The sequence below is a fragment of the Lissotriton vulgaris genome, unplaced genomic scaffold (genome assembly GCF_964263255.1).
Source record: "Lissotriton vulgaris unplaced genomic scaffold, aLisVul1.2 SCAFFOLD_3064, whole genome shotgun sequence".
NCBI lineage: Eukaryota > Metazoa > Chordata > Amphibia > Caudata > Salamandridae > Lissotriton > Lissotriton vulgaris.
Window position 1 is genome coordinate 186,880 of NW_028255488.1, and position 26,617 is coordinate 213,496.

Genomic DNA, 26,617 nt, shown 5'->3' on the forward strand with positions numbered 1-26,617 from the left:
CTGTTTGTGCAGGAGGGACTACAGGCATTACTGCACGTGGACTGGCGAGGTATTAATACAGATGTACTTAATGGATGAGTCAGTATAAAACAGTACATTCAAGATTTGAATGTCTCAAACAGTTTCGTTTTTACATTTTTAAGAAAACAAATAAATGTTGTTGAAATAGTAGAGAAACCGCGAGGAACTTCCTAAGAGAGGTACCTAAATAGGAAAATTAGCATCTCTAATCCATTTCCTGCCGGAACGTGGGAGAGTTTGCAAACTGTTAAAAATGGCAGCAGCACGCTTTACATATATCATCTAACAACAAAACTTCGGGAAACAGGCCATTACAAACTGTACAACTGGTAAATGTTAGTGCAGGAAGCATAGACAAAGGGCAGTATGATGAAATATACCGACTTGAGAATGCATGAACATTATATTAACATTGATTCCCAGTAGCTACAAAGGAATTGAACTGTGACTTGATACCATAAATATAGGGCATGAGTTACAATTGCTGCGACTTCAGGTAGCATAATCATTGTTATAAATTTGAACACATTGTCTCGTGTAGTGTTCCAAGTCTGTTGAATATTCCAATTCTGCTACCTAATGAAATTGTTCTCAGAAGGTTTACTGATCACTGTAGGTGAGAATCTGGTTGCTGGCTCAGTCATTACACAAAGGAGGCTGATCAATGCTCCAACTGAACCTTGGTGGGATGTCACTGGTTTTGAGAACCAAATTAGGTATCATTCCTAATGAAGACCAAAAATGGACATGGAAAGTTTTACAATTTGAACTTACTTCACCTTCCTCTGGAGAGGCTACAGTGATCATGACATGACCCTGAGCAATACCTTCCCACATCGCCGCCTTCTTGGCTACTGAGATGGAAATGGCCAGGTAGCCCGACCAGGGCCACAACACTGGGGAGTAGGAGAATGCCACCTCAATGTTGTCTCCATTCTGGGGCAGATAGGGTTGCCAGTCAGGCTAAACCAGAGAGAAAAAAAAGAAAAAATGTAGTCTGAGATGAAGATCATTTCTTTTTTCAATATCAAAGTTTATTAAAACGACAAAATGCAATCTACAACAAACCGGTCAATAGGTCTAAACTACACTTTAGATTTTAACAATAAGGTGTTATCCGGCCTACCATCAATGTTAAGTCTACTCTAGGTACAAAACAGTATTATGGAAAGAAACTTTGTTCCTAGTGTGAGTTTGTTTAAACTCTAAGTTACCCCATGGCCAACCACTTTAAAAGTTAACACAATCGCTCCTTGAAAGGACTTGGTTACCTTGGGATTAAACATATACCAAAACATGTGAGAGGTGGGAATAGGGAGAGGGAATTGAGAAAGGAGGAATCAAATTTGATTATCTCGATGGGAACAGAGTTCCCGATGGGCCACAACACAGATGCAGAACTTCATGTACATATTTAGTTATCAGAAGTAATCCCTATAGAGATCATTCTCCCTCTAGTCATGTAACGAATCCCATCGTGCAAAGAGAATCCATGCATAAAAAGTGGAGGTAAGAATCTTAGACAAAACCCTGTTTTGAGGCATAGGGTATGACATTTAGACAATGCCCATGTTTATAGATGAAATCCCCAACAAGTCATTTTGTGTTGGACTCTCAATTTGGTCCTTTGAAGTGATTGTAGTTTAGATAATTTAATGACCAGTGTATGCACCAGCACCTTATTGAAACTATTACGTCACGTGTAGGCATTAGCACTTTGAGGATTTTTTCATCAGGTTATATGCAATAGATCGACAGGCAGAGAAAATTAATTGAAAACATGGAAACTCTGATCTAGAATAATCACTTAGCACAATAAGAATGAGAGATTGAGTTATCCACAAACACCGTAGCATGAGTCACTTGACAATAGTATTATTGTATTAAAAAAAGAGAAGTATTCCAACGATTAATATTTGAAATGGATATAAGTGAGTCATCTAGTATTCTAGCAAATAGAAATAGGTCCTGTAGCACATGTCACATTATAGGGAACAGCGCAATATCATATTTTATTAGGGAATTGAACGAGTCTTTTTGTACCTATTGCAGGCACTAGCACTTTAATAAGTGCTGCCTTCTGCATATTATGTGCAATGCACTGATTTTAAAGGATGTTAAGGAAAAGGAGAACAAAATGTTTAGAAGAAGTGAACAACTAGTAGTTAAGAACAAGTAATTTTAAGGATAGAAAAAGGAGAACATACACTGAAAGGTTTCAACCTGTGACACCTGTGTTAAATAACCAATGTGGGAATTGAATTAGAATGAAGGTCATAATGAGTAGGTATCTCACCATAATGATTACATCTAGGCATGTAATAGAATGGTGAAATAGTGCAGTTTGAAATATGTTACTGGAAAATGTAAAACAATAAATGGCACTGTATATCATAGACGGGACATGAGTTACAATGGGAGAGGAGTTTACATTCTAGTGCTCAACTGGACATGGAAAGAGCAAACTGACAGTTAACAAGCATCTGCAATGCAATAGGTCTCGCATTAGCAAGAGTTGGAGTTATTGGCATTGTAAATGACAATGCCTTTTATTCATTTGTATTTAAAACCTGCAAGCAGTGCATAAACATGCACTTTGAACATATAGTCCTTGCTTACGAGAAGCAAGGCTGGCAGAAAAGGAGACTGCCAGCCTTGCTTCTCATAAGCATGGACTATAAGCACAAAGTGCTTGTTTACGCACAGCTTGCAGGTTTTCAAACGCATAAATAAAAGGCATTGCCATTTACAATGCCAATAGCTCAAACTTTCGCAAATGCGAGACCTATTGCATTGCAAATGCTTGTTGTTCAGTAAGGTGACATGTAGAACATATTCGTTTCGCAGTGTTGTGTGGTAATCTAAATCACTCACACGACCATAAATGCAAGGGAACACTTCGGTCCTCTGACCTACTCAAGGGCAAGACAACCGCTCAGGAGCGACGACTCCATGGACTATTATGGTTTTAAAATAATTGCAGTGATTAAGAAATGAAGCCTTTTCTATGTCCAAAAGGAAGGCTGTCTTTCATAAACACGCTTGGGGCTGAAGTTCAGAGATAATAGCCAATGGTGTTGACTTAAAATTTTATTGTTTGGTACTCTTGCCTCAGATACTTTTTGTGGTTGTGAAGGCGCTGCTAACATGTTTGTAAAAGTTTAGATGGAATTTTGAATTGCTGCCACTAATCATGCGATTTCATTTTGTGTGTTCGGGTTTTTTTGTCCTTTCACTTTCATTGTTGCAGTGACTTTGCTTCCTAGGAATTAAAAATCCAGTTATTTTGCTTGTGTGGTGAAGTAAAGGAAAACAGTAGTTGCAAGTTTGATAACTACGATGTTTATGCTATGTTCAGTGACTCTGTCGCACGTGTTTGATATCTTTACCCCCTTGTAGTTCTCTTTTATGTTTGTGATTGTGCGTTGAGAAAGAGGAATAAGCCCCTCATTTCATTAATTACTTTTCAAAGGGTCTTCGTTAGGGTAGCTGAGAATGGGAGTTGGTTTCCATCAAATGCTAGGTTTTAAGTTGCTCAAACTCGAGGAAAGTGTTAGATTATGAGAAAATATGAAAATATTTCTGGTTAGAGATTTTAAGTGCATATAAAAATAGTCCTGAGAGGCAATTAAACAGTGTGTTTTTCAGATGGCACCACAAGCTCAGGGACTTCAACCAAAATGGACAATGAAACCACTTATCTTGTAAATCTAACTTAAATAAACTTTATCAGACAATTTTCCACCTTTTATGAGCATTTTTCAATCTAGGTTTGGCAATGGAGTTTTAATAAATTTTATTATCCTTGGTATTCAGCGTAAAGGATATTCTAGCAGATATATTTTCGAGATTGCCAACATGTATATTTCCTATTTTTAATGGAGTCCTCTGCTTCTCATGTTCTCTGTCCCAGTGGAATTGAATTACTACTGTATGGTGCCTTCTAGGTGCAGTTCACCTTTATGTGTGTAATTTGACTTTGTGGCTGTGTTCTTATGTATTCTTTCGAGTACATAAAATCCTATCAGAGTACAGAAATCTTTCAGCACTGAACAGATTGTGCTGGCTATAGCTTTTTCGACAAAAGTAATTTTTTCCGACTGATTACAGCACATTAGTGTAAGCGAGACTGAGCAATAGGTTGGGGCTTTATTGAACTTGCATTACTTGGGATAGTGAAAAATAATCCTACTGCAATGCACCAGCTGCTGTTTGTTTATGAACTACTTGCCTTTCGATTCTTTTGTGCAGCACATGCATAGAACAACTCATTGTAAACCTGTATTATTTGTAAGGCCAAAAGAAGATTCTGTCCGGGTTCTGCTTTAGTCAGTTCGCTAGAATGCAGCTTGAGATGACACAGGGGGCACCGTGATTTCCAGGGCGAGGAGCGGCCCAGGCAGCTGTGCTCGACACTGTGCCCTGCTGTGCCTCTGATTACCCGACACCAGAATGTGTACAGCTGTGTGCAGCCTCTCTGCTGCAATGTACGAAGGACCAATTAACTGTAGTCTGATGCATAGAACATTATCCTCATGTGTTAAGAGCTCGCTGCATTCTAGGAATTGTAGTCCATAGTTCTCGTATCTGACTATACATCTACAAATGCGAAGTATACAAAACAAAAAAATACTGGCAGTGGATGACCTACTCACATGCACTCCTAGTTTTTTAGGTTACCACATGGTGCACAGTTACTGAGACAGCAATTACCCAGCCCTAATCTACCCTTTATCAAGTCATTTCTATGAGGTCAATGTAGTTTAGTTGACTAGACTAGAAATTTATTTTACCAAAACTCTGTCCTGAAAATGTAGTGTCAAGAGCGTTCAAGTTTCCATGGTCAATGCTCTGTAGGTAATGCCATTCCATTATTTTTCTTTGGTCTCTGCAGCTGGGGGAGGTTTAGGCGGTAATTTCCCAGTGACATGCAGTAATTAAGTAACCCTCATTGAATCTGCCTTAGAAGGTCGCATATAGCGTTTTATAAGACAAGGGTACAACAAAGGTCCGTTTGGCTCAAATTACATGTTCGAGCACCAAGACTACAAGTCACAGTGCATTAGGTAGTAAAATACAAGTAGTAGTCTGGAAACATCTGTTATCCCGGTGGCATAAAACCACTTGGTAATACTACTAAAATAAGCATATTCCACTTAAATATACAGCAACGCTGAGGGTTTAGTGCATGTGTGTGTGTCTTTGTGCTAAACATTTTTCTAAATGCCCTGTTCCAGCTGAAACTGAGCCCTGTTTGTGATTCGTGCCACAAACAAGAGTTTTCTCGCTGTTTTTATAATAATACGACGAAGCTTAGCTCCTATATTGCCACTGAAATGTTCTCCTACTGTACAGTGGGTTTTGCTTTTCGTGATAGAAAGCAGGGAGTGGGATTGTAGCAAGGAGCACAGAGGACCAGGCGAAGCGCCCCCACCTCCACCACCACGTCTACCACCACGTCCACCACCACCACCACGCCCACCACCACCACGTCCACCACGTCCACCACCACCACCACGTCCACCACCACATCAACCACCACCACCACCACCACATCAACCACCACCACCACATCAACCACCACCACCACGTCCACCACCACCACGTCCACCACCACCACCACGTCCACCACCACCACCACGTCCACCACCACGTCCACCACCACCACCACGTCCACGTCCACCACCACCGCGTCCACCACCACCGCGTCCACCACCACCACGTCCAGCACCACCACGTCCAGCACCACCACGTCCAGCACCACCACGTCCAGCACCACCACGTCCAGCACCGTCACGTCCACCACCGTCACGTCCACCACCGTCACGTCCACCACCGTCACGTCCACCACCGTCACGTCCACCACCGTCACGTCCACCACCGTCACGTCCACCACGTCCACCACCACCACGTCCACCACGTCCACCATCACGTCCACCACCACCACGTCCACCACCACCACGTCCACCACCACCACGTCCACCACCACCACGTCCACCACCACCACGTCCACCACGTCCACCACCACCACCACCACGTCCACCACCACGTCCACCACCACCACCACCACGTCCACCACCATCACGTCCACCACCACGTCCAACACCACCACCACCACCACCACCACCACCACCACGTCCACCACCACATCCACATCCACCACCACCACGACTACGTCCACCCGCGTCCCACCACCACCACCCGCGTCCCACCAACACCACCACCCGCGTCCCACCACCACCACCACCCGCGTCCCGCCACCACCACCACCCGCGTCCCGCCACCACCACCACCCGCGTCCCGCCACCACCACCACCACCCGCGTCCCCCACCACCACTGCCGCGTCCCCCACCACCACTGCCGCGTCCCCCACCACCACCGCCGCGTCCCCCACCACCACCGCCGCGTCCCCCAACACCACCGCCGCTGCATCCTCCACCACCGCCGCATCCTCCGCCACCGCCGCATCCTCCGCCACCGCCGCATCCTCCACCACCGCCGCATCCTCCACCACCGCCGCATCCTCCACCATCGCCGCATCCTCCACCATCGCCGCATCCTCCACCATCGCCGCATCCTCCACCACCGCCGCATCCTCCACCATCAACGCGTCCACCACCATCAACGCGTCCACCACCATCAACGCGTCCACCACCGCCGCGTCCACCACCGCCGCGTCCACCACCGCCGCGTACACCACGTCCCACCACCACCACGTCCACCACCACCATGTCCACCACCACCACGTCCACCACCACCACGTCCACAACCACCACGTCCACAACCACCAAGTCCACAACCTCTAAGTCCACAACCACCACCACTCCAAATACCACTCAGTGCCACATAATTACACGCCACATAATAACACCCTACTGAATGCAACACACACTCCACACAATACCCCTCAGTGCCACATAATTATATGCTACATAATTACACTGCACTCAATGCAACATACACTCCAAACAATACCACTCAGTGCCACATAATTACACGCCACACAATTACACTATCTATTTATCTGTCGCCATCACTCCATCTGTCGCCATCACTCCATCTGTCGCCATCACTCCATCTGTCGCCATCACTCCATCTGTCGCCATCACTCCATCTGTCGCCATCACTCTATCGCATCACCACAGCATCACTCAGGGGCACCACAACATCACTATGCGCTACCACGGCATCACTGAACGCCACAACATCACTCGTCGCCACCACAACATCACTCAGCGCCTCCACTGCATCAATCTGTGCAACCACAGCATCAATCTGTGCAACCATTCAAAAACTGGTTCAAATATGTTCTCTCAATGTTTCAAGCTTTATTACAAATGTCACAAAAAGATGTTAATATTTCACTTCTGTTCTTGGATTTTCGTCACAATAAAATACACTGAACGTAATCTTCACAAAAGTTATTTACAAAAGTTTAAGCTATTGCCATTATAAATTACAATAGCTTTCATTTAAGTATTAATTAGTAAAAAAAAATAAAAGCCAGTTATTTGTAATATCAATACATCTAAGTCACATAAATACAACCCATATTGCATTACAAATGCTATAGGTGTCACATTTGCGAAAGTTATAACTATTGGCATTGTAATTGACAAAGCTATTAATTTCGCTATTTTCAAAACCAACACAAATAAAAAAAAATGTATTTACAATACCAATAGCTCAAACTTTCCTAATGCAAGACCTATTGCATTACAAATGCTTGTTTAATGTTGTCATGCATAGGCTGTGCTATCGCTGAAGAAAGTAACAGACTAATTGATAAACGTCAAGAGAGTTTAACAAATTAATTCTTGCAGCTACTTCTCTAAAACAAGCTCACACATTTTGTCTAGTACAAAAAACGTGCACAAACTGGTATACAGGCAATTGCATCTCCAGCAATCAAGCCACACTAACCTTAAAATTAGTTGTTAACCATCCAAATGTACCTGTGCACAGCTTTATATTACTATACACGCAGTGTTCCAAAGAGCTCACAAGGCAGTGTACTGGCACAATATTCAAAAGTGCAATAACTAAATCCATACACTGCTGTTTGCTGCAAGCATCAAAACATCAAAAATCCATTGCTTTAGATTATATAATAAACACTTACTATTTAATTTAAGGCAAAGAGCTAGCTCTCCTACTCCCTCTCTCACCCGTAATTTCCCTGCACCCTTCCAAATTCCTATTCTCTTGCCCTTATTGTTTTCATCCCTCCTCCTTGCCTTCTCTTCCAATCACCTTTGTGTCCCACTCGCTCTTCCTCCCTCTTCTATCCATAAAACAGTATTGAGATTTTTAAATGTACAACACAGTAATATTAAGAGATCCTCAGACACTTCTAAACTTCTTTGCCATATCGTATGATGGCTATTGCAGACTCTACCTCAAGGCCACTTTAAGTCCTATTTCTCCCCCATTTCCAGAAATCACTGGCAGCATTTTAGGCATCAAATGTAGAATAGAACATTCCTACCACTGAAATTCATAACCCAAAATGCAATCTTCATAAGAGTGAATCAGGGGACCACTGACAATTCTCGCAGACTAAGTGGGAAGTACCTCTAGAAATTCAGCAAGTCAATAGGTAACAGTGACCACCACAAAATACTAGTAACAAAAAGACACTGCAACACAGCTTCAACTCACCAACCCTTTTCTCAACAAATCTCTTTCAATGCAATAAAGAAGCCACACATAAGTAATCTGATACGTCTATTCACCATAACTCTAGGCAGACATTTTCAGACAGCTACATTTCAAGATCAGTGACGAAACGTATTTGTAGTCCCAACAGTCATTTGATCCTAGGAGGAGGCTGAGGAAATGATAAACAAGTTACTTACCTTCGGTAACGATATATCTGTAAGAAACAGTAGTTAGTATTAGATTCCTTACCTTAGAATATCCCGAAGCGTCAGACTGGATCCGGATAGGTTTGCGTAGCAGTACCCTTGCGCGTCGGTAGGCGTCGTCTGCGGCTACGCGTCCGTCGTCGGCGTCGTGGGCTCCGTGATGACGTCGGAGTACTTAGACGCCGCCTCCGCACGCTGACGTCAGTTCTTAGACACAGCTTTTCCGTGCCAGAAACGCAGAGCCATGTTAAAAACCAACACTGGTGCCATTGAAACTAGGGCCCTGAAAGGGGATGACCTTAACCCTAGATATCGGTTCGCAGAACGGGGAGGATGGATGGGGCGGTAAGGAATCTAATACTAACTACTGTTTCTTACAGATATATCGTTACCGAAGGTAAGTAACTTATTCATCTGAAAGAAACAGGTTAGTATTAGATTCCTTACCTTAGACTAGATACCCCAGCAATACCAACCCGGACGTGGGTCTGCGAACCAATAATCACACCAGAAAGTCCTGGAGGACGGAACGGCCAAAGAAGCCATCCCTCCGGACTTGGCTGTCCAGGCAGTAGCGTCTCGCAAACGTGTGCAGCGATGCCCATGTAGCTGCCTGACAGATGTCCTGCAAGGGGACACCCCGGCCCAAGGCAGTGGTAGCCGCCGTGGCCCGAGTGGAATGGGCCCTCAGCCCAACAGGAGGCTGCTTCTTCGCCAAGGAGTAACAAGCCTTGATACACAAGACGACCCACAGAGAGATGGTCCGCTTGTGCACCGCCCGTCCCTTCTTAGCGCCCACGTAACCAACAAAGAGGTGGTCATCCACCCGGAACTGGAGGGTGCGATCCAGATAAAACGAGAGCGCACGTTTTAGGTCCAGACGGTGGAGCCGCTCTTCCTCCTTTGAGGGATGCGGAGGCGGAAAGAAGGTGGGCAAGGTGATAGACTGCCGATGTGGAAGGCCGTGACAACCTTGGGCAGGAAAGAGGGTCTAGTCCGCAACACAACCTTGTCCGGATGGACAGAAAAGAAAGGAGGTTTGGATGAAAGAGCCTGGAGCTCACTAACTCTCCTGGCAGAGGTGATGGCAACCAGGAAAGCAGGCTTCAGAGTAAGAAGGTGGATAGGAGAGTTGTGAAGTTGCTCAAAGGGAGCGCACATCAGATAAGTAAGAACCAGGTTCAAGTCCCACTGAGGCACCACGAATGGAACAGGTGGAAACGTGTGTGTGATGCCTTTTAGAAAACGAGTTACAATAGGGGACTTGAACAAAGATGGTTGATCAGGCAGCCTTAGAAAAACTGAGGGCAGAAAGGTGGCCCTTGATAGTGCCCAGAGCAGAGCCCTGCTGGGCAAGAGAAAGAAGGAGGAGAAGAACCTCAGAAAGAGGGGCAGAGAGAGGATCCACAGCCTTTGCTGTGCACCATGCCACAAATCTGTTCCACCTGAGGGTGTATACCGACTTTGTGGAATGACGCCTGGCTGCCAGAATGATATTACAGACTTCAGGAGGCAAGTCAAATGGCCTCAACTGTCGCCGCTCAATCTCCAAGCATGGAGGTGGAGACTGAACAGGTTCGGGTGGAGGACCGTTCCCTGCTGCTGCGACAGAAGGTCCTCCTGAAGAGGCAGACGAACCGGGGGGGATCGACTGACATACTGAGTAGCTCAGGATACCAGTACCTTCGTGCCCAGTCCGGAGCCACAAGGATGACTTGGGCCCGGCCGCGTTTGATCTTCAGCACTCTGGGCAGAAGTGGTACAGGTGGAAAGGCGTACAACAGGCAGCAACTCCACTCGCGACGAAAAGCGTCTCCTAGCGAGTGCCGCCTTGGAAATTCCAACGCGCAGAACCGATGACATTGCACGTCTTCTTTGGTGGCAAATAGATCTAACTAAGGCTCTCCCCACTGCAGAAAGAGTCCTTGCGCCACGTCCGAGTTCAGACGCCATTCGTGATCCATCATGCACCAGCAGCTGAGCTCGTCCGCCCTGGCGTTCAGAGAACTTGCCAGGTGTTGAACCACCAGGGTCACGCCCTGACGTTCCAGCCACTGCCAGAGGCGCAGAGCCTCCTGGAAGAGGGTCCACGACCCCACCCTGCCCTGTTTGTTGCAGTACCACATGGCGTAGGTGTTGTCCGTGAACACCTGCACTACACTCCCCCGGACAGAGTGGAGGAATGCCTGGAGTGCAAGACTAATCGCTCGCAGCTCCAAAAGGTTGATATGGAGCCGGGACTCTGCCGGAGACCAGAGGCCTCTGATCTCCGCCTCTCCCATGTGGCCTCCCCAGCCCTGGAGGGACGTGTCCGTCACAACTACGTGCTCCGGTTGGGGAAGGGAAAGGGATCTGCCGCTGACCCAATCGCGGTCCGTGAGCCACTACTGCAGCTGTCTTGCAGTGCCCTCTGAGATCAGGACATGGTCGGACAGGTTGTCCTGATGCTGGGCCCACTGAAACTTCAGGTCCCACTGCAGAGCCCGCATCTGCCATCGGACGTGATGCACCAGAAGGATGCAGGAGGCCATCAGCCCCAGAAGCCACAGCGTCAACCTGACCGAAACTCGGGATAAAGGCTGAAAGATCGGAATCAGAGCCTGAATATCCTGAACCCGCTGCTCGGGAGGATAAACCTGAAACTTCACCAAGTAGAGAACCGCTCCGATGAAGAGGAGCTTTTGAGAGGGACACCGGTGTGACTTTGCCACATTGATGGAGAACCCTAGCAGGTGCAGGAGGTCTGCCGTCGTCTGGAGGTGGCTGACGACTGTCTGGGGCAAGCCCGCCTTCAACAACCAGTCGTCGAGGTAGGGGGAAGACTGAAACCCCTAACCTGCGCAGATGAGCTGCGACCACCGCCATCACTTTCGTGAACACCCATGGGGCGCTGGTAAGGCCGAAGGGGAGCACGGTAAACTGAAAGTGCTCATGGCCTACCGTGAACCGCAGGTAGCGCCAGTGGGTCGGCAGGACGGGGATGTGGAAATAAGCGTCCTGCAAGTCCAACGCTACCATCCAGTCTCCTGGGTCCAGGGCAGCAAAGACCTGAGCCAGTGTCAGCATTTTGAACTTATCCTTTCGGAGGAAGCCGTTGACGTTCCGTAGATCCAGGATAGGGCGTAGGCCCCCTTTGCCCTTCTTGGGTACCAGAAAGTAGTGGGAGTAGCAACCACACCCTACTTCTGGCCCAGGAACGCGCTCGATGGCCCCCTTGGCCAAGAGGGCCGTAACTTCCTCCTGCAGAAGTCGCAAATGATCCCCGACACGCGGTGGAATTGCGGTGGCATGGCTGGAGGGATCGTATCAAAGGGGAGGGAGTAGCCCCTTCGGATGATTTGCAGCACCCACCTGTCCGATATGACAGTGCGCCAGTGGAAGTGGTGATGGCGAACCCTGCCCCCCCCCACTGGCGTCACATGGGCCTGAAAGCACGGACTAGGAGGGTTTTGAGGCGGATGCTGCAGGGGTAAGTGTGGACTGTAAGATAAAGGACCCCTATAATTTATTTTAGAGGCCCCAGAGGGATTTAAGAGGATATATGGAGTACGTCCTCCCAGTGAATACTCTGTAACCAAAAAAATACTCCAAAAAGCACCTTACTAAAGAAAAATTCTAAGTAGGTTGCGCTCATAGGGAAAAAACGGCCTATGTATAAGGAGGGATTAAACACTATACCGCTAGGGATGTGTTTGATATGCTAACCATATCCGTGTGTATGGACAGGGGGCAACACTAGTTGTTTTTAGTTACCCTCACACACCCTAGTGGTGTCATGCTTCATCATCGGGTCACCCCGACTCCTATAGGTCAGGGTGGGCTCAACCACAGTGTTGGGAAGCTCTTAAGATAATGAAGGAAAGGGGGGTATAAATAAAATACCTCAATCAGACCCCCGGTATCCCTTTATTCATGGGTCTGGTTGGGTTATTAAAAAAAGGAATAATAAAAGTAGGGTTGTTATAGGATTTTTATGGTCCTATGACCCTAGTGTAATGCCAACATGTTTCAGTCCTTGTGAGGCCATAAAGGTCCCGGACTTTCTTCAGGGCAAAATTCAGAGACCCCCTTATGTGTGGGGATACTACAGTAGGGGAATTCCCTACTCTATTGGTATGGCGAGGGAAGAGTAGCTTCTCCTCGTATTCGTGTGGTAATGTTATTAACAATTGCCAGGCTCCATCTGTAGAGAGATTTAGCATATAGAATTTTTAGAAACAGACATTCTCTGTATATTCGCATAAAATCCCTGTGCTTGGCACGCTAAGTGAACATGCTCAATTAGTGGAGAACACGTATGATCTCATTCTATGTCACATCTATATACTATATAGTGGCATTCTCATTATGTGACACCCAACATTTTGTGTCAATGCATCACACTCCATTAACTTTTAACGGTGTGAGGCTGTGAAGTGAGGTATAAAACAAGTGATCGAAGTCTCAATGGCAGAAATTGAGTCACACACACTCTATCAAACACACATGCATATTCCACCTTAGTGTATCACACATTAAAAACCATCTGTGAACATACTGCATGCACTGGTTGATAACTGTCTTTTTCACTTACCCAAATTATGTTGGGCGTAGGCACCTTGGTGGGCGGGGCTTTGGGCATACTCTCCTAATTAAAGTATGGAGGAAAGTAAGGTGTCGCCTTGAAATGCGAGTAGGTCTAACGTTAGACTATTGAGTATAGCGGGGCTTCGTATAACTCATCTGAACCCACATTTGGTCGAAGTCGAATCTCTACTTACTTGTTGCAGAGGATAAACCCTACCAAATTGTGGTCCGTCCCGCTCGCCGGCTTGTGGCTGCTTTTGCGAGACGATGCAGAAGAATGGGCTGTTTATTTCCGCATACGGGATGTCGCGTATGACGTCAATCCCGGAAGAGAGGACGTATTCTACCGCATGGGGTCATGGGAAATGTAGTATTAGATCGCGGTTAGCATTCCGAAATACCGGAAGTACCGCTGAAGATTGTGATTTAGGAGAATAACCCAAAACTAATTAAGGCGGGCTACTCTGTATATCAGTATTCGATTCTGATATTTGCCAATATTAATTTTTCATCTTGTAATTAATATTTTGATGGATAAATCAATTTTATAAAACAAAAGGTTTATCGTGGATTAGGTCCCAAAAGGTTTTTTAGGTGGGCTGACATAGTGAAAAAAACGAAATTAAAATAGTGCATTCGAAGGCAGTATGTGCAGGTATTTATTCAGCATATAGGTGGATGCTTCGGTTTGTCCATAAAGATTAACACTGGTAGGCAACGAATGTGTTGTCTTGTACTCCAATCTTTGGCAGGAAAGGTTTGATCTTATACATAAGGGGGACCATATTGGAACAAGTTGGGTATAGTTGACCAATCTACTCTGATCATGATCATTTTGTAAATCATAAGGTGGTTTATGTAAATGTTCATTATTCCAAATACATGCAACTGGCTCAAAGTATTGTGATGTTTTTTCTATCTTAATATCACTTCCTTAGTTGAGCCCATGGTATCGAGTCATTGAGGCCTGATATATGAGTCCTGAGACGGTAGACCCATCTCTGCTCTTTCTCTAGTAACACCTTTTGTAGGTTGTTGTCTGGCCTGACTTTCTCAATCACTGTCCATTTAATGTCAGTGTCTTTATGATTATTTTCAACAAAATGTGCAGTGAGCTTGGTAGCAATAACTCCTCTTCTTATTGTGCTACGATGTTCGCTGATACGTATTCTAATCTTACGTGAAGTCATGCCTACATAGGACAATTGACAGGGGCACTTAATCAAATAAATTACTGCCTCTGAATTACAGTTTGTGTGGCATCTTTGTTCCCAGGGTGTATTGAGACCCAGATCCAAGTGTGTGGGGTGTCCAGTAAATTCACAAGCCACACATGTGCCACATGGGTAGTGTCCCATCACTGGAGTGGTGTTCCAGAGTGTGGTTTGTATGTTTGTTGTTTGTTTGAAGCTGTTGGTATGTACAAGTGAGTCTTTTAAACTCTTGCTTTTCTTAAAAGAGAACATAGGTTTTTCAAAATTTAAGGTATTGGACGTCAAGATATTCCATTTCTTATTATTATTATAAGAGGCATACAGAACAGCATGCCTAACACTACTACAGGATGAGAAATTCTACCAGAAAATAAACAGAGATCCTACTGAAAGATTGAGAAAGACTATTAGTGCAGCAACACTGGATGCACTGGAGAAGGGTTGGATCTCTAAGAAAGAACACCAATTCCTCAACCAACAAGAACCCAGAACTTCTTTGTTCTACACAATTCCCAAAATCCATAAAGGGAAAGTACCACCACCGGGCAGACCCATAGTATCTGGGTGCGGATCAATTTTGGAGCCTCTCTCACAATACACTGACTGGTTTCTACGTCCTCTAGTCAAATGTATTAAATCCTATGTACAAGACACTAAACATCTACTGAATCTGATCATGAACATAGAGTACGACCCGGATCAATACATTCTAGTGTGTCTTGATGTAGAGGCACTATATACCAGTATTCCACAAATTGAAAGTGTAGAAGTGGTCCAGAACTTACTCCAAAGTGAAGAATGGGAATGGTCAGCTCCTGTTGAATGGATAGTATACCTCATAAAACTAGCTCTGACAGAGAACTTTAAGTTTGAAGATCAGATGTACCTGCAAACCCATGGAACTTCTATGGGCAGTACTTTTGCTCCTAGCATAGCCTGCCTGTACATGAGCCACTTTGAAAACCATAACATCTGGGCTCCTAACCCCTACACAAATAACATCTGTAGGTGGTACAGGTATATAGATGATATCCTGTTGATATGGAAGGGGGATGAAACAACTTTACAGAATTTTGAACAATATATAAATGGTCTTAATCCCTACCTTCGTTTTTCAATGAACCAGAATAAAGAAACAGTACCATTCTTGGACATAAATATCTTTGCTAAGGATGGCAGTTTGTCCAGTTCTCTTTATACCAAACCCACTGACAAGAATAGCCTCTTAAGGTTTGACAGTGCTCATCCTAGGAGCTTGAGAGAAAACCTACCCGTGGGCCAATTTCTGCGAATTCGCAGAAACTGCTCTGATGTCAAAGATTTCAAAAAGGAGGCTGAGGTCTTGACAAACAAATTGAAACAAAAGAAGTATCCAACTACAATAATTGAGAAAGCCAAAAAACGAGCACGGAACACACCAAGAGAATCTCTACTCGAAACCAATGAAAAAACAGAACGACAACAACTAATATGTGTAACCACATTCAACTCTTCATCAAACATGATCAAAAAAATCATAAATAAGAAATGGAATATCTTGACGTCCAATACCTTAAATTTTGAAAAACCTATGTTCTCTTTTAAGAAAAGCAAGAGTTTAAAAGACTCACTTGTACATACCAACAGCTTCAAACAAACAACAAACATACAAACCACACTCTGGAACACCACTCCAGTGATGGGACACTACCCATGTGGCACATGTGTGGCTTGTGAATTTACTGGACACCCCACACACTTGGATCTGGGTCTCAATACACCCTGGGAACAAAGATGCCACACAAACTGTAATTCAGAGGCAGTAATTTATTTGATTAAGTGCCCCTGTCAATTGTCCTATGTAGGCATGACTTCACGTAAGATTAGAATACGTATCAGCGAACATCGTAGCACAATAAGAAGAGGAGTTATTGCTACCAAGCTCACTGCACATTTTGTTGAAAATAATCATAAAGACACTGACATTAAATGGACAGTGATTGAGAAAGTCAGGCCAGACAACAACCTACAAAAGGTGTTACTAGAGAAAGAGCAGAGATGGGTCTACCGTCTCAGGACTCATATATCAGGCCTCAATGACTCGATACCATGGGCTCAACTAAGGAAGTGATATTAAGATAGAAAAAACATCACAATACTTTGAGCCAGTTGCATGTATTTGGAATAATGAACATTTACATAAACCACCTTATGATTTGCAAAATGATCATGATCAGAGTAGATTGGTCAACTATACCCAACTTGTTCCAATATGGTCCCCCTTATGTATAAGATCAAACCTTTCCTGCCAAAGATTGGAGTACAAGACAACACATTCGTTGCCTACCAGTGTTAATCTTTATGGACAAACCGAAGCATCCACCTATATGCTGAATAAATACTTGCACATACTGCCTTCGAATGCACTATTTTAATTTCGTTTTTTTCACTATGTCAGTCCACCTAAAAAACCTTTTGGGACCTAATCCACGATAAACCTTTTGTTTTATAAAATTGATTTATCCATCAAAATATTAATTACAAGATGAAAAATTAATATTGGCAAATATCAGAATCGAATACTGATATACAGAGTAGCCCGCCTTAATTAGTTTTGGGTTATTCTCCTAAATCACAATCTTCAGCGGTACTTCCGGTATTTCGGAATGCTAACCGCGATCTAATACTACATTTCCCATGACCCCATGCGGTAGAATACGTCCTCTCTTCCGGGATTGACGTCATACGCGACATCCCGTATGCGGAAATAAACAGCCCATTCTTCTGCATCGTCTCGCAAAAGCAGCCACAAGCCGGCGAGCGGGACGGACCACAATTTGGTAGGGTTTATCCTCTGCAACAAGTAAGTAGAGATTCGACTTCGACCAAATGTGGGTTCAGATGAGTTATACGAAGCCCCGCTATACTCAATAGTCTAACGTTAGACCTACTCGCATTTCAAGGAGACACCTTACTTTCCTCCATACTTTAATTAGGAGAGTATGCCCAAAGCCCCGCCCACCAAGGTGCCTACGCCCAACATAATTTGGGTAAGTGAAAAAGACAGTTATCAACCAGTGCATGCAGTATGTTCACAGATGGTTTTTAATGTGTGATACACTAAGGTGGAATATGCATGTGTGTTTGATAGAGTGTGTGTGACTCAATTTCTGCCATTGAGACTTCGATCACTTGTTTTATACCTCACTTCACAGCCTCACACCGTTAAAAGTTAATGGAGTGTGATGCATTGACACAGAATGTTGGGTGTCACATAATGAGAATGCCACTATATAGTATATAGATGTGACATAGAATGAGATCATACGTGTTCTCCACTAATTGAGCATGTTCACTTAGCGTGCCAAGCACAGGGATTTTATGCGAATATACAGAGAATGTCTGTTTCTAAAAATTCTATATGCTAAATCTCTCTACAGATGGAGCCTGGCAATTGTTAATAACATTACCACACGAATACGAGGAGAAGCTACTCTTCCCTCGCCATACCAATAGAGTAGGGAATTCCCCTACTGTAGTATCCCCACACATAAGGGGGTCTCTGAATTTTGCCCTGAAGAAAGTCCGGGACCTTTATGGCCTCACAAGGACTGAAACATGTTGGCATTACACTAGGGTCATAGGACCATAAAAATCCTATAACAACCCTACTTTTATTCCTTTTTTTAATAACCCAACCAGACCCATGAATAAAGGGATACCGGGGGTCTGATTGAGGTATTTTATTTATACCCCCCTTTCCTTCATTATCTTAAGAGCTTCCCAACACTGTGGTTGAGCCCACCCTGACCTATAGGAGTCGGGGTGACCCGATGATGAAGCATGACACCACTAGGGTGTGTGAGGGTAACTAAAAACAACTAGTGTTGCCCCCTGTCCATACACACGGATATGGTTAGCATATCAAACACATCCCTAGTGGTATAGTGTTTAATCCCTCCTTATACATAGGTAAGTGTGGACTGGCCTCGCCGTTATCCCCGAACGCCGCCACAGCGGTTTCCACGGCCACCACCGCGTTGGTAATTAGTCTGCGGTGCGTGGGTGGCAGCACATGTGGGGGCGCCCGTTCGTTGGCCACAAAGGAGCGAAAGTCACCCGATTGCTGGCGCGGGGCCGGGAGGCCCAAGGACTTGGCCGTAGCCCTGGAGTCCTTAAAGCGCTCAAGCGCATGGTCTGCCTTGTCGCCAATCAGGCGACGGCCATCAAACGGCATGTCCATGAGGGTATTCTGGACATCGGCCAAAAAGTTGGCGGACCTCAACCAGGCGTGGCGACGAATCGCCACCGTTCTTGCCATCGCTCTGCCCAGTGAGTCGGTGGTATCCAGCCCACACCAGATGGAATAGTGTGCTGCATCTCGACCCTCAACAAGGACTTGGGTGAATTGAGCCTTGACCCCCGCCGGGCATTGTGGCAGCACATCCGCGCCCTTGTCCCACAGAGAGTGGGTGTAGCGGCCCAAAAGGCATGCGGTGTCGGAAGACCGCAGTCCCAAACTGAGGGAGGAGAATACCTTCTTGCCGTATTGCTCATACCTCTTGGATTCCCGATCAGGTGGAGCCGATGGGAATGCGTTCTGGGAGTTGGAAGCCTGGATGACCAGGCTCTCGGGGTGGGATGGGTGGACAGGAAACCAGGGTCGCCTGGGGCCGGGCGGTGGCGTCTGGCCACGTTCCTATCTACAGGTGCACCTGTAGCGGGTCTAGACCAAGTGCCCAAAAGAACGCCAGTCAAGGCCTCATTAAAACGGCAGCAGAGGCTCGGCCGAGCTTGACTGTGGTTTAAGGACCTCAGTGAGGAGGTTGGTCCTCACGGCCGCGACGGGGAGCTCAAGGCCCAAGGCCTTGGCCGCCCGCGTCAACACCACACTGAAGGTTGCCCCCTCCTCCGTAGCCACGGTAGGGGGTGAGACAAAACCAGTGTCTGGCGAAGTGTCCAGACTACTGGAATCCCGAAGTTCACCTGTCCAATCCTGCTGGGACTGACACTCACGTGTCAGAGGGTCCGCAGACCCTCCCAATACTCCTCATCACCCATGTCCTGAAATTCAGGGTTGTCAAAAGATGGGGCCGGTTCATTGAAGTAAAACTCTCCAAGCGGCGTCGAAAGCGGCGCCCAGCGGCGCCGTTCCGACGCCGGATCGAGGGAGGCATCGGGGACGGCGTCACCCGAAGACGGCGCCGGTGAGGTCGTTAGGTCAACCGGCGACGACCCGGATCCGGAAGCGGATCCAGCGGGGCCCAAAGGCGTCGGCGGCGTCGAGGCCGAAGCACCCGACCCGCTAGGGCCGCTGGGCCCGAAGGCGCCGCAGAGCCAGTCGGAGGAGAGAGGGACCTCATGGCCACGAGGAAGCGCTCGATCTCCTCCGGCGTTGCTTACTGCCCAGGTACCGGAAGGTATGGGGCAGGTCGCGATGCCCACAACTCCGTCGGAGCAGCGTGGGCGGTGTCACCCGAACCCCCGCCCGCATCGCGTGAGCGTCGGGGTGAGTCGGAAGAGCGATGATGTCTCTTCGACTTCTTGTGCTTACCTGACGACTTCGAGCCCGAAGAGTGATGTCGACTCCCGGAGCTATGATGGCTCTGACCCCGCGACCGGTCCCTCGACCTCCGTCCGGACCGGGACCTCTCGCGGGCCGACTGCCGGAGCTCGAGCCGCTTGCGGGACCGCTCCCGCCTAGCTTTCGAAGTCAGGGCTCGGCAGTCGGGGCAGGCCTGGTCGTCGTGGTCGACCCCGAGACAGTGAAGACACCGGCGGTGAGGGTCGGTGACCGACATCAGTCGGTCGCAGTCCTCACAGGGCTTGAAACCTGGCATCCCTACCGGCACCGTTCGGAGTCAAAGACTCGAAAAGGATCAAAAGGGATCATAAAAAAGTTTAGTCAAAAAGTGACTAATGTACCACTTTTTCCGAATCTGCGCTGCTGGCGCGGAAAAAAGAAGAACGGACGTCAGCGCGCGGAGGCGGCATCTAAGTACTCCGACGACGTCATCACGGCGCTCACGACGGACGCGGAGCCGCAGACGACGCCTGTCGACACGCAAGGGTACTGCTACGCAAAAATTTCCGGATCCAGTCCGACGCCTGGGGATATTGCAAGGTAAGGAATCTAATACTAACCTGTTTCTTTCAGATAGGGCATTTACTCATTCCCCCATAGGTATAACAATTTTCAATTCCTTGTTTTATTTTATGATTTATAATAAGTAATTTGAAACCAAAACTGTTACAATGGGAGAAAAATAACTGATTCATACAGCAGATGATAAACATTATAATAATTTCAATAAAAAAAGATGGAACATTTCCGAGAGGCATCGTTTCATTTTACTTAACATTAAAACATCTTCAAACCTTTCAAGACAACACACTTCTTGAAAGGTCACAAGTCTTACAATATTTACCTAAGGGATTTCCGGACACTATAATGCTGCCATTTTCAATATAGATTTCAGGAAGGGTTGAGTTCTTTTTCCAGTTAAATAAATTAAATACAAATACACTACATCCCTTTTGTAATCACCCCCCCCCCCCCCCATCTTCACTGCTTATTTTGTTTCTGTTGTCATGCTATCTGCTTTCTAATTAGATACTCAATAGTAGCGCTTTTGACAAAGCATCCGCCTGACAAAGTTGGACCGCACCCATCAGTCCATCAGTGTGCTGTATACACAGTGTGCTCACCCACTCTGGAAGCCATAAATGCAGCCCAGGTTTATTGCTCAAAGGTTAGGAATAATAAAGAGGAAGATGAAAACATATTTTCTTGAATCAAAAAAAATTATCTTACCTTATCTACAATTCTGCCAGTTACTCCCATTCCATTAAGGATTGTAACATTGACAATAGTTGGCATCCCTCCGTAGTAGATGGGTTGGGAGCAATAGGGCCACATGTAGGGGCATTCTGTCAGGTCAACATAGCTTGGACTCAGGCTAGACATAAAAGAAACCACAACAGTGTCTGCATATTTCAAAATAAACCGGTTAGTCTGGAAAAAGATACAAAAGCATGCTTAAAAAAGGAAGCATTGACAGATTTTAAAAGGTAGCAGAAACAGCTAGAAAAAAGCAGTGTCTAAAGAAAAAGTGTAGAATAGAGAATATATAACTGAAAATAGGCTTTGATGAACCTTGAACCAGCAGTGCAAACTTTAAAATGTTACTCTACTCACTGCAGTACAAATTTAGGCCCCGACTGCCGGCTCAGTACGGACGACTATTACCAGAGAATCAGTGCTTGTCCCGCATTTTTAATAAATACATCGGCATACAAGTCTATTCACTACAGAAACACACACACAGTGGCTGCCTTTGCTCCAACTGAACCAGCAAGGCATGTACCCAGCTAAATGCAGGTGATCTGCCACTAAGAGGCACATTTGTAGGATTCTCCTAAAAGCAGGCTTCCTTAAAGTTCCAAACTAACATTGGAGACATGACTGTTCTTTTGCCATGTCTAGGACAATTTTCCAAGAGGTATTCAAATAAAAGGACCCATTTCTAGTTAATGTTTGCTCTACATATTCTAATTACAGAGAAGAATTGAACCACAAATTGTTAGATAACGAATGAGTCAAGCTTTGGAACACGGTCTAGACTTCTTCAAACAAAAGAGAACAAAGTGCGTTTCTGAAAGATTAAATTGTTTATTTGGTCCCAATGAATATAATTAGAGTGAAACAAGAAAAGCCAGTGATTAGCCCATGCTCAGATTGACAAGTACAGACTTCAGGATAACTAAGTATTATTTCTGACACGCTGGCTGAGTTTTCACAATAGCTGTTTTTACACCCATAGGTGTGGCCGACATGTCATCCTAGTTTGTTGAGGTGCTGCTTCATAATTTAAACTTCTTAAGAAAACACTCCTACCAGGTCTAGTGAACTGATTCAGTCATTTATCAAGAGGGGTTAAAGACTGGATTTTTAAGACTCGGGTTGCCAGTGTCTTTGTGTAATAAACATGCTTTACGGTATAGTTGCATTGTTTTATAGTCAGTGTTACAACCAGGTATTCTAGGTGACCACTATTTGTAAAATATTACATTATCTTTTTCAACTGAAAGTAATTTACATTGCTTATATGTGTTGTGCGTTATTTGTGCTATAACAAACTCTATGAAACAAAAAGGTTGCACTTTGGCACTTGACATCTACACTGAGTTGACCAAAATGAAATTCTGGCATTATAGCAAAGAAAAATCAAATGCAATAAGACTAACTTACATCAAACTCCAAAACAGAACATGTATCATGCCTGTACCAAAAACAACAAAGAGGAAAAAGAAAATTGAAAACTAAATCTACTGACCTGGCTTGGGGTTTGTAGCTGTTAAGGATCTGATAGGCTCGGAGAAGGTCCAGCTTTCCATGGCCTTGTTCAAACATATTGACTCCAGGAAGCCTAGCTGCTGATGCAATGAGAGCCTGCTTCATACTGGCTGGATTCACAAGTTCACGATTCCGAACCGTACTGTAAGAGGAAATGAATGATGTTTAGCTCGTGGTAATCAGCGACAGACAAAGTTCAGGCTAGTGATAAACGAGAGCCCATGACTGGTCGGGTGAAATGGGAATAAAATTATGTACACTGCCCAGTCAAGTGCCAGACAGCGAAGTGTCTGAAGAAGTTTTTGGACTGCATCTGCATAGGTATATTAGATGTAGGGGGGAACCTGGTTTCTAACAAAGATTTAGATGGAAACTGAGCACCATGGGGATTAGAAAAACAAGTTACCTTTGTTTACACTTTCTGGTGGATATTCTAACCACAGATTCCACACCTTCCAAATCTCTCCAGGTGCCAGACTAGATGCGAACTGTCTGGACTAGCCCACGTGCACTGGTAGTTGGTATCATCACCCTCCATTGTGACTCCATCCCGCCTCCAGACATAACAGTACACAGCCACACATAGGCACCAGCCCTTTGTGCCAATGTCATTTTAACCATAGAAAATGTCAAATGATCTTCAACTGAGAGCGAAAGACAACAAAGGACTAGATAATGTGTGATCTCCAGCTTGCAGCGTTATTACCTATGACAAGTGTAAATTGGTAGAAGGATGGTTGGTAAAGGAATCTGCAATAAGACAGCGAATCCAGTAGAACAAGTGTTAATAAAGGTAAGTAAACTGTGATTTTGATGGATACTTCTCACCGCAGATTCCTTAACCTTTGAAGGGATACCAAACCCGTACCCTCAAAGGTGGTAGGTATGAGTACTGGACTTTACAGGAAGAAGACCTGCAGGTCCAAGCGGGCAAATTGGCCATCCCTCCAAAACAGAACGTCAACATAGTAGTGCATGGTAAAGGTATGGACACAGATGAAGCAGCTTGCTAGAAATCAAATAAATGAAAGCCTTTAGCAAAGAGTTTTGTAATCGTTTTTGCCCTGTGAAGAAAGTGCCTGACGGGCTACTAGAGGTTCTAGAAAGTGCCTTAAGGGCCACTGGCGGTTCCTTTCTGGCCACTGCATACCACAACTTGATACAAAGAAATAAATCCTAAAAATAAAGCTGTTCATAAATGGACTTTCCCATCTGCACCAGCGAATCTAAAAAAGCTGATCCTCTAAAGTGCTCCTCAGTTCTATCAAAAAAGAAACTAAGGGCCCGCTTAAGATACAACTAATGAAGCCTCGTCTTGTCCTTATTGGTATGTAGAGAAGAGAAGACAACAGGAAGTGTGACACTCTCCCAAATGAAAGGGTGTCACCACTTTATGGGGAAATGCAGCCAAAGTGTTAAGTACGAACGTGTCTGGAAACAAGTGGAACATGGAAGGCTGGACAGACTACACCTGCAACTTACTCCCACAATGTGCCAAACTAAGGGCACCAAGACAAACTATTCTGATTTTCTCAAGGGGCAGTTGTCCATTAGTTCCAAAGGAACCTACATCGAAAAGAATAGGGATTAAACTGAGGTTCCATGGCGGCATAATAAATAGAGATGGAAAATCATAAGCGAGCCCCTTTATGAGAATGTGTCACAAAAGGCAACTTGAATAAAGCGGGCTCATCAGATAAACCAAGGAACGCCTAAAGGGATGATAACTAATTATTAAGCAGTGATCAAAGCATACCTTCATGGGCTAGAAAAAGATCAGAAAGGTTTATCTGCAGAGGGACGACCTATCGTTCTAAGCAATGCAATGCAATACAACAAATACTCAAAATAAATTGTGAACCAATATGCATCCGAACCCAATGGCGGAAAAAAACAATCTGAGGATGGAGTCGATGCCCATGCGCACTGTAGTCCAGGGGAGGAGCCACCTATCTCGTGATACTTCGAAGACTCTTCCAGGACAACAATGTGCGATCATCCAGACCCAACACTAGGCGGCGATCTATGCACAGATATGAATTCAGCAGCCCACATGCCTCGAACCAGCTCAGTTGATTCCACTCAATATCCATGCATTGAGGTGTAGATTATGGAGGTTTCGATGCAAAATCATGCCCGGTTGTTGTGACTGAATGTAAGATCAAAGGGAGGCTGGAGGGGGATATAATGGTCCAATCTAGCTCACAGGGTTGTGTAAAAGTGGATCAACACGTTTCTTGACAAATTATGGTCACTATCGATCTCAACAATTCATCAGGACCGAATCTACTGAGGATTGGGTTAATGAGGGTACATATGTGTTAGCCAGGACCTGACCATCAAGTGCAGTTTAGGCAACGTTCCTAAAATCCTCTGCGAGTGCAGGCAAGTCAATACTTAGGCATTCCTATACAAGATGTATAACTGCTTCAGAGGCACACCATTTCCATTTTCAACAGCTTTATTCAACAATTTTCAGTCAAAAGCATTTACAAAAATACAAATAGAATTATTTATATAAAACAGCTGTCGATAGAGAAACATGCATTGACTAAATATAAAAAGAAACTACTTCATTTTCCCTATTTGAATATTTCATAGATAAAAAAATGGAGATACACACCCCAGGGCAGACCCACTTTGAAGTCTCATAGTGATATATCTAGAAAGTAAGGTGAGTCCACTGATCATAAAACATTAAAATATCCTTAGAGAATTTCCTAAAAACAGTTAAAATATATACAAAATACATCACATTCTTCTATACAAGTAACAATTAATTTATACCTTCTTGCATGTAATTAATTTTGGGACATAGCGAATGGTACTGACTATCAAGCCCTACACTGCTTGATAGTATGGTAGTTAGTTTAGTTCACGTCAATTTTTAATCTCACTCTGGAGCATTAGGCGAGCCCTCAATGCCCATGACCACCCTAAGACTTTTGCCATGGCTATTGCAATAGGCAGTGAGGTGCAAGTCCGCAGGATGCGTTCTGCTTCAGCTGCCCGTCTAGTGCCCAGGAGCTTACAAAGTGGAAGCGACCAGACGCGGGGCAGCTTAAGCGGCATAAACAACAAGCATTTGCAATGCAATAGGTCTCGCCTTTGCGAGAGTTTAAGCTATTGGCTTTGTAAATGACAATGCCTTGCATTTATGTTTTAAAAACCAAAACATAAATAAAAGGCATTGCCATTTACAATGCCAATAGCTCAAAGGCTCACAACTGCGAGACCGATTGCATTGCAAATGCTTGTTCACTTTGCAAGCGGACGTTGCCTCGTTTGAAATTTCCGGACGTGCTCACTGGACTGTTCTGCTATAATCGCCATAAAAACAAGCACCACCAGGATTCCACACAAGGCACGAGCCACTAAGTGACGCAAATGTGCGCACCTGCCTTTGCATGAACTCCCGGCGCCAAATGAAAACAGGCGCAACCAAGGAACAGAGGGTAAATAGTACCATTGTTCCATGGCCAATGCGTGAAACTTCCTTGAAAGGGACGCATATTGCTGCTTTAGCCTCGGGTGGGTGCGTGTGTGTGTAAAGAGTGGTCCTGGAGGGTGTGCATGGAGCACACACTTATTTCCCATTACACAATGATAAACC

The 26,617-nt window shown here is 45.2% G+C and overlaps 1 protein-coding gene across 1 annotated transcript in view; it reads right to left on the reverse strand.

Moving 5' to 3' along the window:
- LOC147659113 (membrane-bound transcription factor site-1 protease-like) overlaps nucleotides 1-26,617 on the reverse strand; it is a gene marked incomplete at its 5' end in the record, with an annotated part of 181,947 nt that overhangs the window by 103,714 nt on the left and 51,616 nt on the right. Inside the window, 3 exons of the mRNA XM_086951966.1 lie at nucleotides 796-984; nucleotides 21,463-21,607; nucleotides 22,985-23,146. Coding sequence (XP_086808092.1) covers nucleotides 796-984; nucleotides 21,463-21,607; nucleotides 22,985-23,146 — 496 coding nt within the window. The remainder of the gene's footprint in view (nucleotides 1-795; nucleotides 985-21,462; nucleotides 21,608-22,984; nucleotides 23,147-26,617) is intronic.